Source organism: Ahaetulla prasina, chromosome 8, assembly GCF_028640845.1.
Source record: "Ahaetulla prasina isolate Xishuangbanna chromosome 8, ASM2864084v1, whole genome shotgun sequence".
In the NCBI taxonomy this organism is placed as follows: Eukaryota; Metazoa; Chordata; class Lepidosauria; order Squamata; family Colubridae; genus Ahaetulla; species Ahaetulla prasina.
This window is the reverse complement of record NC_080546.1, coordinates 6,828,317-6,842,659: the sequence shown is the minus strand read 5'-3', so window position 1 is coordinate 6,842,659 and position 14,343 is coordinate 6,828,317. Positions and strand designations below refer to the sequence as shown.

At 43.0% G+C, this 14,343-nt stretch overlaps 1 protein-coding gene across 2 annotated transcripts in view; it reads right to left on the bottom strand.

The window, feature by feature from the left end:
• Positions 1–14,343, bottom strand: part of CTNNA2 (catenin alpha 2) — a 698,304-nt gene that overhangs the window by 60,608 nt on the left and 623,353 nt on the right. For both annotated transcript variants that reach the window (XM_058193039.1, XM_058193037.1), the window contains one exon: positions 6,669–6,774. In XM_058193039.1, the coding sequence (XP_058049022.1) occupies positions 6,669–6,774 (106 nt within the window). The remainder of the gene's footprint in view (positions 1–6,668; positions 6,775–14,343) is intronic.

The following is a 14,343-nucleotide window of genomic DNA, read 5'->3' as shown; positions in this document are numbered from 1 at the left end:
TTTTGATTCGTTTAGCAATTCTTCGACAGTACTGAAAAAAGTGACTTATGATCAGTCCTTGTACTTACAACTGTCGCAGGGGTGAAATGCTCCTGGTTCGGACCAGTTCGCCGAACCGGGTAGCGATGGCAGCCGGTGGTTAGGAGAACCGGTAGCAATGGGGGCGTGAGGCTCCACCCACTTGTCCGGTCATCGTTACTTCCTTGTTATAACCAGGAAGTAACTTGTTTTTTACCCTCTGCACATGCGCAGAAGGGTTTGCGCATGCACAGAAGGGCCAAGCACGCACATGATGCGCGGCGCGTGCACTTCCGAACCGGTTGGGAAAGTAAGTAGATTTCACCCCTGAACTGTTGCTCATGTGATCAAAATTCAGCTAGTCCAGAATGCAGCTAGTCCAGAATGCAGCTGGGCGGGTAATAGTGGGGGCAACTCGTTGCTCCCATGTAACACCAATCCTGCGCAGCTTGCACTGGCTTCCTGTGGTCTTTCGGGTGCGCTTCAAGATTTTGGTTACCACCTTTAAAGCGCTCCATGGCTTAGGACCCGGGTACTTACGGGACCGCCTGCTGTTACCTTGTGCCTCCCACCAACCCATACGCTCACACAGAGAGGGCCTTCTCAGGGTGCCGGCCGCCAAGCAATGTCGGCTGGCGGCCCCCAGGGGAAGGGCCTTCTCTGTTGGAGCTCCTACGCTCTGGAATGAACTTTCCCCCCGGTTACCTCAGTTGCCTGATCTTCGGACCTTTCGGCGTGAGCTGAAAACGCACCTATTTATTCAAGCGGGACTGGATTGAAATTTTATTGGGGTATTTATGTTTTAAGATTTTAAATGGTTTTAAAATTTCGGCCACATTATAATATTTCTTTTTAACTTCTTTTAATGTTTATATATTGAATTTTTACTTGGCTGTACACCGCCCTGAGTCCTCTGGGAGAAGGGCGGTATAAAAATTGAAATAAATAAATAAATAAATAAATAAATAAATAAATAAATAAATAAACTGGCATGAATTTATGACAATTGCAGGGTCCTGGAGTCCTGGGATCACCATTTGCAAACTTCCCAGCTAGATTCCAACAAGCAAAAAACAATTTGGGAAGCCAGAATCCTTTATTGACTGCATAAGTCACAGAATAGCTGCAGAGGCTTTCTTGACCACCACTGAAAAAAAAGACTGTAAAGTCAGGAGCGAATCATTTAACATCTGCCTCGCTTAGCTATGGAAATTCTGGTTCCCAACTGAAGTGCTAAGCTGAGGACTACCTAGGTCCGGGATCTGCAAACTTGGCTCTTTTAAGGCTTGTGGACTTCAACTCCCAGAGTTCCTCAGCCAGCTTTGCTTTGCTGGCTGAGGAACTCTGGGAGTTGAAGTCCACAAGTCTTAAAAGAGCCAAGTTTGCAGACCCCTGACCTACAGTAAAGCCAGATGAGCTTCAGTACAAATTCAGTTGGACTCTACTACTGATGAAGATAACTGGAAAATGTGGGAACATCTTTTACGACGTTGGTCATTCATGTTTAGAGTTGTTTGCCCCAACTGGGAACAATTTTGTAGATTTTCACACTGGGATCTTTCTCCCTCCAACAGAAAATATAAAGGACTTTTAGAACGGAATATAACAGTTATTCAGAATATAACAGGATAACAGAGTTGGAAGGGACCTGCGAGGTCTTCTAGTCCAACCAGTGGTGAAATCCATTTTTTTTTTACTACCGGTTCTGTGGGCGTGGCTTGGTGGGCGTGGCAGGGGAAGGATACTGCAAAATCTCCATTCCCTCCCTACTCCTGGGGGAAGGATATTGCAAAATCTTCATTCCCACCCCACTCTGGGGCCAGCCAGAGGTGGTATTTGCCGGTTCTCCGAACTGCTCAAAATTTCTGCTACCGGTTCTCCAGAACCTGTCAGAACCTGCTGGATTTCACCCCTGGTCTGCCTGCATATTTATTTCACTTCTGAATCCAACCCTCTGCTCATGCAGAAGACCCTGTATCATTTTAGACAAATGCCTGTCCAGTTTCTTGTGAGCCTCCAGTGACGCAGAACCCTCAGCGTCTGGAGGCAAAAGATTCCACTGATTAATTTTTCTCACTGACAGGAAATTTCTTTTAGCTCTAATTTGGATCTCTCCATGATTAGTTTCCATCCTCCCTTTTTTGTCCTGCCCTCAGGTGCTTTAGAGAATAGGTTGACCCACTCTTCTCCGTGACAGCCCCTCAGATATTGGAAGACTGCTATCATGTCACCCCTAGTCTTTCTCTTTGTTAGATTAGTTCCCGCAACCATTCATGCAGTTCCTGAAAATATTCTTCACAGAATTTAGAAGAAACCAGTGGCGAATTACATGGCCCTTTGGGAGGATAAAATCCAGATGCCCATTAAAACGAGAGTAAAAAAATATACAGGCGGCCAGCCTCCACCATACATATTACATATTATTATTTTTTCCTTGTATTATTTTTAAATCAGCCGTTCTTGAGAATTCCCGGGGGTAGTTAAGGCTAATCTCTTCTTCCATATATATGATAATGCCAGGAAATTGTATCCTTCTTTCTCCTCCCAAAGTTGCCCCATCTTTCAAGTCCAAATCCTGGAGGTCTTTTTTTTTTTTTTTTAACTTAGCTGCCATTTAGCACAGTCGCATTTATTCCACTCCAGAGATCCTGCATTTGAAATATACTTTGAGATTAAATCCTCCAGAGAGAAGACAAAAACCTCAAATGGAAGGAGCAAATTAAAACTCTCTCTCGCTCTCTTTCTCTCTTTGTTTCTCTCTTTCTCTTTAGCGCCGTAATTAAAAATGAAACGGCTTATAAAAAAAAGTTAACGCCGCGAAGAGATCTCAAAACTTCGATAAAAATTTCCCCGGTTTTGAGGCTCTGAGGAAAGACAAATAATCTCAGCGACTTTAAAAAAAAACTCAAAAAACTAGTAATAATGATGCTTTCAAAAATTCTGCTGGTACTCCCACCTCGGCTCAGCAGCTGTTCAGCTTTTATTTTAGATAACTGATGGGTAGTTATGGGTTCCCTTTGTGATTTGCTTGTTTTTTTTTTTGTTTTTTTTTAAGTGAACTTTTGAGGATATTCCTCCAAACCAACAAAGGAATTCTTTAGGAGGCTCCACAAGGCAGAGTGGAAACCTTTCTTTGCTCAGATTCACTTTTAAACGATCAGTTAAATATCAACAGGTGTGGAAGATTTGTTTTAAAGCTAGAGCTGTTGTTAGGATATTGAATGTAGTAGCTGGGAACAGTAAAGTGTACAATGGGCCAGAACGCGCAGTTGTAGTTGAGTAGTTAGAGAGTGCTGACTCATGCGCGAGGCGATCTTCACTATGATTGGTCGCTGTAAGTACAAAGGGGGCGTTTCCCTTTTTTCCCACCTTTTTCTCTTCAGTGCGTTCTGTATATTGTTTTAGATTTACCTCACAATGTTATTGTGTTCCTGATTGGCTTGTTTGCTACAAATATAAATGTTAAATATGTTTATTTATCTAAAACTACAAGTTCGTGTCAGTGTCTTTGACTTCGTTCGGAGAGCTGCTGCGCCAATTCTCTGACTGCTGTCCCTTTTCAAACCATAAATTTGAAATATTGGCGGAAACCCCCCCCCCCATTATTTATATACCCAAGTTTAATTGTAAGTTTGGGTTACAGGAAACCTAATGATGGCAAGTCAGGAAATCCAGCATATAAAAAGCCATCGGCTTCATGGAAGTAAGGGAAATACAGTCTTCAACTTGCGACCGTTCGTTTAGTGACTGTTCGAAGTTACAACAGCACTGGAAAAAGTGACTTATGACCGTTTTTCACTCTTACGACCATTGCAACATCCCCGTGATCAAAATTCAGGCGCTTGGCAACCGACTCATATTTGTAATGGTTTCAGTGTCGCGGTGTAATGTGGTCATCACCTTTTGTGACCTTCCGACAAGCAAAGTCCATGAGAAAGTCAGACTCACTTAACAACCATGTTACTCACTTAACAACTGCAGTGATTCACCTAACAATTGTGGAAATGAAAGGTCATAACTAGGGGCAAAACTCACTTAACAATTGGGTTAATAAGTGTTAACAATGGATTTCCAGAAGTGTGGACTGCAACTCCCAGAATCTTCAGCAATGGCTATGCAGACTGGGGAATTATAACAGAACAGAATAACAGAGTTGGAACGGGCCTTGTAGGTCATCTAGTCCAACCCCTCACCCAAGCAGGAGTCCCTACACCATTTCTGACAAGTGGCTGTCTAGTTTCTTCTTGAAAGCCTCCAGTGATGAAGCTCCCACACCTTCTGAAAGCAACTTCTGTTCCATTGGTTGATTGTCCTCACTGTCAGAAAATTTCTCCTAATTTCCAGGTTGAATCTCTCCTTGATTTCCATCCATTATTCTTTGTCTGTCCTTCGGGTGCTTTGGAAAACAGGTTGACCCCCTTCCTCCTCTCTGTGGCAGCCCCTCAAATAACTGGAACACTGCTATCACGTCTCCCCTGGTCCTTTTCTTCTGCGAGTTGAAGTCCACTTTCTGGAAATTCGATTCTCCCTGCTAGCTACCGATGGATCTTCATTCACTGCACCCCGCCAAAGATTCATCTAATCCTAACAAGACTCCTTCTGCTGCAAAAATGGCTTCCCCCAGAGAACAAATCCTACAAATGCAATGTATTACATAATACTCTGCAATTAAATGCCGGGCTGGCGGCCCCCAGAGGAAGATCCTTCTCTGTGGGGGCCCCCACTCTTTGGAATGAACTCCCCCCTGGTTTACGTCAAATTCCTGACCTTCGGACTTTGCGCCGCGAACTGAAAACATATCTGTTTGTTCGTGCGGGGCTTTCTTAAATTGTTTAATTTTAAATTTTAAATTTTTCTCTGTTTTTAATTGGGGTTTTTAGATTCTTAATTATTCTAATTCCGGCCATATAGTATAATAAGTTTTTTAATTGTATTTTAACTGTATATTGCTTTCTTTTATCCTGGCTGTACACCGCCCTGAGTCCTTCGGGAGAAGGGCGGTTTATAAATCTAATAAATAATAATAATAATAATAATAAATAACACTATCTGCTATGCTGCTCTGGAATAGATTGTGACCTCCATGCTCTTCTCTTTCAATTAGTAACAGAACCGTTTCCTGCAGTCATGGCTTCCAGGCAGACCTCCATTTAAGCATGTTTTTACAGATGGTAAACTTTTTTTTAAAAATTTGAATTTATATCCCGCCCTTCTCCGAAGACTCAGGGCGGCTTACATTGTGTAAGGCAATAGTCTCATCCTATTTGTATATTTATATACAAAGTCAACTTATTGCCCCCCGCAACAATCTGGGTCCTCATTTTACCTACCTTATAAAGGATGGAAGGCTGAGTCAACCTTGGGCCTGGTGGGACTTGAACCTGCAGTAATTGTAACTGCAGGCAGCTGTGTGTTAATAACAGGCTACATTAGCCTGGTGAGCCACTTCCCAGCCCTTTTAAATAGCTGCTTAAAAGTTGGTTACATGTAAAACACAGGCATGACTCATGGGAGATTAAGAACGTCCCACAGACTGCAAAAGAAAAAAGGAGAAATGGGAAGACAGGTCGTCCTTGACTTGCAACCATTCGCTTAGTGACCGTTCAAAATTACAAAGGTACTGAAAAAAGGCGACCGATGACTGTTTTTCACACCAGTGACCGTTGCAGCATCCCTATGGGTCACGTGATCAATACTGGCCACTTGGCAGCTGGTTCACATTTATGACAGTTGTAGTGCCCCGGGGTCATGTGATCCCCTTTGGCGACCTTCTGACGAGCAAATTCAACGGGGAAGCCAGATTCATTTAACAACCATGTTACGAACTTAACAGGCGCTGTGATTCACTTAACAATGGTGGCAAGAAAGGTTGTTAAATGGTGCAAAACTCACTTGACAACTGTCTCACTTAGCAACAGAAATCTTGGGACTTAACTGTTGTCATAAGTCAAGGACCACCTATCCGTACAACTCTCCTTGATGTGATCTTAATAAGGTGAAAAAAATTTTCATGGCCCATCCCCAATCAGGTACCATGAAAATGTTTAGGAACTATAAAGTTCCTCGCACATATGTGCTAGTCATTCCTGACTCTAGGGGGTGTTGCTCATCTCTGTTTCAAAGTCAAAGAGCCAGCGCTGTCCAAAGACATCTCCGTGGTCATGTGGCCGGCATGACTCAACGCCAAAGGTGCACGGAACGCTGTTACCTTCTCACCAAAGGTGGTTCCTATTTTTTCTACTTGCATTTTTTTACATGCTTTCGAACTGCTAGGTTGGCAGAAGCTGGGACAGGTAACATGAGCTCACCCCGTCACACAGAAGCACTAGGGATTCGAATCGCTGAACTGCCGACCTTTCAATCGACAAGCTCAGCGTCTTACCCACTAAGCCACTGCGTCCCTTTTAGGAACTATAACTCCCAGAATTCTCGGAGGCACCCAAGCCAGTTAGCATACTGAGTGGAAATTCAGGTCTCTCTCTCTCTGTTTGTGTGTTTCTTTTTCTATTATACATGCACAGCACCTTGCCGAGGAAAGCTGCTTTAATCAGAAAGAAACGCATTACAATTCCAGGCACGCAGCCATGACGTTGGGCAGAAACAGTTCGCTCTGCTGCTCAAACTCATCTCGAGAGCAGCTCTGAAATTACCTGATCGGCCACCGCCCGCGCCAATTTGTCCATTCTGGAGCCGGCTTCTGCAATTTTCTTGGCGGCATTTATGACATCGGAGGTATTCTTCAGTGGCCCTTTACCCCTAGAAGAGACAAGGGGAAAGCCATTGACTTAATGCTTGGAAACAAAGCTATGAAAATGAATTTGAATGTGGATACTTTATTTTGGTTCAAATGTGATTAGACCAGGGGCTCCCGGTTCAGACCGGATCACCTGATCCGGTAGCGAAGGCGGCGGGTGATTCAAAAAACCAAAGCCGAAAAAACCAAAGCTGCAAAAATCCCTGCCCCCTCCCCACCCACCCATGCCCAGCTGAGCCGTGTGATCATCAGAGGTTGTTTTTTTTTTTACTTTTAAAAGCATTTTTTCCTCAGCTGAAAAAAATGCTTTTAAAAGTAAAAAAGAAAAGCCTCTGATGATCGGGCGGCTCAGCTGGGATCGTCAGAACCTTTTAAAAGCATTTTTTCTACAACCTCTTCGGCCGAAGAGGTTGTAGAAGAAATGCTTTTAAAAGTTAAAAAAAAAAAGTTGGCCACACCTACCCAGTCACATTACCCCCCCCCCAAGCCATGCCCACAGAACTGGTAGTAACGAATTTTACATTTCACCACTGGATTAGACACACAAGGTATTTGTCTCTGGTACAGAAGCACTCAGTGTACATGCAAAACAACAACAATAATTTATTATTATTAAATAAATAAATTAAATAAATAAATAAATATTAAATAATAAAAATATTTTAAAGTTTTTTGGGCCAATTATAAAATAAGTTTTTTAATTTGTATTTTAAATTGTATATTGTATTGTTGTTTTTATTTTTGGCTGTACACCGCCCTGAGTCCTTCGGGAGAAGGGCGGTATAAAAATTGAATAAAATAATAATAATAAATAAAATAATAAAATAATAATAAATTATTCTATTTAAATGAATAAATAAAGCTGAATTGCTCTGGGACTTTAGAATTCAAACAGACAGACACCTGCCACATAACACTCCAGACTCAATGTTTGTAGGTAAGAAAGATGAAAAAAATCTGGCTAGTGGATGTGTCAGAACCTGGAAGACAGCAAAACAGAAGAAAAAGCTGGAGAAGGTAACAAAATATGAAGACTTGCTTCTAGAAATAGAATGACTGTAGTAAGAGCAAGCAAAAGTAGTTCCAATAATAATGGGTGCAATCCCAAAACAACTGGAATGCTACTTGAACACCATCAGCATTGGCAATTTCGCCATCAGTCAATTGCAAAAAGCGGCAATTGAACAACTTCCACCCTGCAACGATTTCCGTAACACCAACAAACGATGAGATCTGCCTATTCCAGGTCCTTGGAAAGGACTTGAGACAAAAAATGCCAAATCCAGCCTTAACACCTAATGATGAACGAATAATAATAAGATCTTGTGGGACTTTCGAATACAGATGGATCATCATTTGGAACATAAACTCCTGATATCACGGTTGTTGAGGGCTGAAGCATACAGTTTATTGACATCGCTGTACCAGGAGACGCCAGAGTCAAAGAAAAAGAACTGGAAAAAATCATCAAAACTACACGGCTATGGATGAAACGTGTAACAGTGATACCCATTGTCATGGGGACACTTGGTACCGTGTCCAAGAATTTTACATAACACATCAAGAAATTGCAGCTTCCTGCAATAACACCAGTGGAACTGCAAAAAACTGCGCTACTCGGAAAATCATATATTTGGTTGATACCTAGGTACTTGGTTGATACCTAGGATGCTGGCAGCAATCTGTATCAACTATTAGCACCTGTCAATCATATATGTGACACATTTTTAAATGTTCAGTTGTCTGAGTTTCATGTTTAATGAATAAAAGAGATAATAATAATACCAATAAAAAGTGGAATAAAGATAATAATGATAAATAATACTACTACTGAGACACTACATGGATAAATATACAGAGACATTAGGCAGCACTGTGAAAATTATGTGTTTAGCAGACTGATGGCACAAGGGAAAAAACCTGTCCCTGTGTCTAGTTGAAATTGCATCTGCAATGGAATTGCATGTATATGGAGTATGCCCAGTACTCTTCAACATCTTCATCAATGATTTGGATGAGGGGATAGATGGGAACTCATCACATTCGTAGATGACACAAAGCTGGCAGGAATAGCCAACACTCCTGAAGATAGGCTTAAGATACAGAAGGATCTTGACAGACTTGAACAATTGGGTGCTATCTAACAAAATGAAATTCAATGGTGAAAAAAGTAAGGTTCTGCATTTAGACAAGAAAAACCAAATACACAGGTATAGTATAGGTGGTACCTAGTTCAATAGTAGTAATTGGTGAGGGATCTTGGACTCTTAGCTGACGATCACCTAAATGTGAGCCAGCTGTGTGTTGCAGCTGCCAAAAAAGCCAACACAATTCTAGGCTGCATTAAGAGAGGGATAGAATCAAGATCCTGCAAAGTGTTAGTACCACTTAATAATGCCCTGGTAAGGCCACACTTGGAATACTGCATCCAGTTTTGGTTGTCATGATGTAAAAGGTATGTAGGAAGAGTGCAAGGAAGAGCAACAAAGATGATTAGGAGACTGGGGCTAAAACATATGAAGAACGGTTGCTGGAATTGGGTATGTCTAATTTAATGAAAAGAAGGACTAGGGGTGACATGATAGCAGTCTTCCAATTTTTGAGGGGCTGCCCCAAAGAAGAGGGAGTCAATCTATTCTCCAAAGCCCCTGAAGGCAGGACAAGAAGCAACGGATAGAAAACAATCCAGGAGAGAAGCAACCTAGAACTACGGAGAAATTTCTTGACAGTTAGAACAATGAATCAGTGGAACAACTTGCCTCCAGAAGTTGTGAATGCTCCAACACTGGAAGTTTTTAAGAAGAGATTGGATAACTATTTGTCTGAAGTGGTGTAGGGTTTCCTGCCTAAGCAGGGGGTTGGACTAGAAGACCTCCAAGGTCCCTTCCCAAACTCTGTTATTCCGTTATTTTGTTAAACAGTTTATGTCCAGGATGTGAGGGGTCTGCAGATACTTTTTTTCAGCCCTCCTTCTGACCCACACAATATACAGGTCTTCTATGGAAGGAAGGCTGCTTCTGTCTGCAATCTTGACTATCCGTTGGTGTCCGTGTCTGCCCTGTTTGGTTGCTATACCAAACCAGACAGTTATAGACGTGCAAATGACAGACACAATAATTCCTCTGTAACAGGGGTCTCCAATCTTGGCAACTTTAAGCCTGGCGGACTTCAACTCTCAGAATTCCCCAGCCAGCAAAGCTTCTAGGAGTTGAAGTCCGCCAGGCTTAAAGTTGCTAAGGCTGGAGACCCTTGCTCTAGAAAACTGAATCAACTGTTCCATTTTTGTTTTTCATATTCTTGCAGAACTGTGAAATGACTGGTTTCCCAATTTAGCACACCATGCTCTTTAAACTACTTATTAGAGTATAGGTTAGGAGATTGGGGAGGGGGAAGGGAGGGGGGGGGCGAGGGAGGCAGTGTAGAGCTACAGCTACTCCAAAATGCTTTGCCAGCAGTTTGGTCTCGTTTTTTTTGCCTCCAAGCTCCTGAACTTAATTGTAGATGCATTTTTAAAAGTGTTCATTAAGAGGGTATTCCTGGAGGAATGCAAAACAGCGAAAGGGCTCAGCGTTTCCCCCCACCCCCAACCCCACGGCTCCCCAAGCTGGATTTAATGTAAAATTGGCCAGATCCAATCCCGAAATGGGTCAGAGTTCAGCAGGGACATAAAAGAAGGCAGCTTTACGCTTGCACAAAGTTGAATGTTATCAGGGAGGGATTGTTAAAATGCTGGTTGAGTTTCAGTTTTTTTTAAAAAAATTATTTATTTATTTATTTATTTATTTTTGCAATTGCTCGTCCAGCTGTTTGGCTAATTTGTTTATTAGATTTGCATTACGTCATTAATATTTTATAAGTAGCTCAAGGTGATGAACATACATATCACTCTTTCTACCAGAGGTGGTATTTGACTGGTTCAGACCGGTTCGGGCGAACCGGTAGCAGAAATTTTACCTGGTTCGCCGAACTGGTAAATACCACCTCTGTCTGACCCTTCCCCCGCCCACCCGTCCACCCCACCCACCTCCACACTATGTAGGTTTCTTTCGCTTTGCCATGCAGCCCTGCTAATCACCTCACCTCGAGTTGTCACTCCTCACGTGACCTGACCTCCCTGGCGGCATAGCACATATGCACAGTCTGCTCTGCAGCTTGCCTGCCTAAGCTGACTCCGCCTTTCGCGGTGCCTGTACCCCAACAGAGCTGCTGCCTCCAATTTTCCCTAAAACAACCCTGTGAGGTGGGTTGGGCTGGAAAGCGAGAGACTGGCCTAAAGTCACCCAGCCGGCTTTCGTGCCTAAGATAGGACTAGAACTCACCATCTCCTGGTGATTGGCCCAAAGACACCCAGCTAGCTTTTCATGCCTAAGGTGGTACTATAATTCCCATCTTCTGATCATTGTGGCAGAAGGGTTAAGAGCTACCTAAAGTTTTTCCATCCTGCCAAGACTCCAAGATAGTTAGTTCCTGCCTAGATTGTCAAGCTATACTGCAGCTGTTGTGGTCCGCCAGCAACCTGCGGAGCTGGCAACGGAGTTGGACAGCGATGAGGCTGAGGTGGGGCCAGGGCCATCGGGAAGTGAGGTGCGGACTCCAGAGCCTCCAGAGCCTGATAGTAGTGAGGCAGAGGAACAGGAGGAGCCTGTTCCTAATGCACTCATGAGAAGAGCTGCCAGAAGGCAAGAGCAGCTCAAGCAAAAAGGACAACACGGGAGTAGGGCCAAGAGATGATTAGCCCCTCCCATAAGGCTTAAAACAGACCAGCAACGGTGTTTAGGCTTTTCTGGAAAACAACGTTGATAGCTTCGTCTTCTGCTTCGTCTACGTCTTGCATTTATTTTTGTGACTTCTGAACGTTTGCCAAGAAAGGGCTTTGGCAGTTTGCCTAATTGGACCAAGGTTTGCGATAGGACTGAGGAATTGTGCTGAGAAGAATTTGCTTTAATTTAGTTGAAGGACGCTGGGAATGAAGTACTTCTCAGCTGTTCGAATAAAGTTTGTTTTTTTCACTGAGTTCCCTAGTACCTACTTGGGCCTGGGTCACAACAGCAGCTGTGGCTTGTAGGATTGTTGACACAAAACCATTGTGAAGATAGAAATAATTTTAAAAACCCTATCTAGGACCTTCATGTCACAGGAGACGATTTTGGATTAGAAATGCTGGGAAGTAAATTGGGTTGTTTTTTTTTTTTCATTTTTATTATTAGGATTTGATGATGGTTGGTTTGTTTCGTCTTCTTCTTTTCTTTATTTTAACTTTGGAAATGATTTTCTAATAGACATCCAGTGTTTACTTACAGGAGCTCATTTTTTATTTACACCGTTGCTTTTTTCCCCCATCATAGCCCTAACAACTCAGATACCATTTGTCAAAGATTAGCGAGCTTCAGTCGGGCTCTCATCCTTTTTCGAGTATCTCTAAGTCCTGGAGCTTAAGAACTCACAACTCGGGTTTCTAGGAAATGCCATATATCCAGGGAGTAACCAAACCCTTTGTCTATGAGCTCCAAGATGGGAACGGGGTCATTTATTCTGAAATTTTGAAATGCTGGCAAGCTCTATTTTTGTAAGCAAGCCTGGGGGCTAAAGGCCCCGACAGCATAACCGGTTTTGAAAAGGCAGTGAATCTCAGTTGAGGTTGTATGTATGCTACGTGTCAGCTCATGAGGTTCTCCAAGGAATAAAGGAGAGCCCTCAAAGATAGAAAAATCCCTCTAGGTCCCTTTCTGGGACTCATATTAAATGGAGAATAAATGCTGGTGGATACAGTGGTGGGCTTCAACAGGTTCGCACCACATCGGCCAAACCGGTTGTTAAATTGCTGTCTGGCCCATCCTCTCCCTTCCCCGCCCCTTCCCAAAGTCCCCACGCGCCCCGTTTTCGCTCCTAGGTAAGTGCAGGGAGGCCTCCTAGGCAGTGGTGGGTTTCAAATTTGTTTACCAGCGATTCTGTGCGTGCGGCTTGGTGGGCGTGGCAGGGGAAGAACACTGTAAAATCTCCATTCCCACCCCACTCCAGAGCAAGGTTACTGAATCTCCATTTCTTCCCTATCATCTGGGACTCGGGAGGCAGAGAATAGATGGGGGCGGGGCCAGGCAGAATTTTTACTAGCGGTTCTCCGAACTACTCAAAATCTCCGCTACCGGTTCTCCAGAACTGGTCAGAACCTGCTGAAACCCACCTCTGCTCCCAGGCCCAAAATGGGGCACGGTGTGTGTGTGTGTTGCAGTACGGTTCCCTGCAACCCATTTTTGCTCCCAGGAGGCTTCAGGGAGGCCTCCCAGGCCCAAAACGGGGCACAGGAGGGGGGGTTCCCCCCATGGCCCATTTTCGCTCCCAGGAGGCTGCAGTGAGGCCTACTAGGCCCAAAATGGGGTGCAGGGGTGCCCCCTTCGTGGCGTGTTTTTGCTCCCATGTGGGTGTCACACACTTGTCTTGTCACACACCTGACCACGCCCACCATGGCCATGGCCACCCAGGCGGACATTAGGGCAGAGAACCAGTTGTTAAATTATTTGAATCCCACCGACAGTGATCCTGCTACCGTATTTTTATTCTGGCAATTTTGAGTTCAGTTAGAGCCCATAACGCTGTGTTATTTTCTGGCGGAGCTGGAATGAGATCTAGCTCAGCGTCATTAGATGGTGGAAAGAACCCATCTTCTTCATTTTCGAGCAAGCTTGGTTTTTTTTTTTTAAAAAAAAAGCTAATCATTTCAAAGGTATAGCTTTGCAAGTTTGCAAAGCTTTAACCAAAGACTATCTACTGTTGACCTCACCCCATTGCTAAGAGGTCTGTAACGGGCGTGCATAAGAGCACCAATGTGCCTACCGTTCCTGTCCTAATGTTCCCTTTGATTGTATCCAATTTGTATGGTTATTTCATGCTTATACTTATATATACTGTTGTGTTTGATAGATAAATAAATAAATAAATAAATAAATAAATAAATAAATAAAGTAAGTAAGTAAGTAAGTAAGTAAGTAAGTAAGTAAGTAAGTAAGTAAGTAAGTAAGTAAGTAAGTAAGTAAGTAAGTAAGTAAGTTGGGAAATCTGGGATCTGTAGTTCCAACACGTGTGGAAGGCATCTGTGGTGGAAATCTAATTGAGAAAAAAGCCCATTGAAGAGCAAAAAAGAAAGTTGTTCTTTTAAAACCACCATCGATGTTTCTGTCTTGGAGAACAAGATGGTTCCTCAAAGTCATCTTCTCCTAATCTAGTGAAGTGCTACATGAGTTTTGGGCTGAATATTTCTTCTTGACCTAAATCATGCAGATATTTTCTTCGATGCTTTCTATCTTGGGGAGGAATTGTTTCCTTCTGAACGAACCTCACAAGGATGTCCCAAAGGTGCTGTTTGAAAGGCAACTTGATTTTTTTTTCCCTTTCAAAACATTTTACTTCTCATCCAAGAAGCTTCTTCAGTTCTTCTTGAAGATGTTTCGCTTCACATCTAAGAAGGTTCTTTAGTTCGTCTTGAAGAAGTTTTGCATCTCAGTTCTTCAGTTCTTCTGAAGAGGCTTCTTGGGTGAGAAGCGAAATGTTTTCAAAGAAAAAAAACCAAGAAAGTC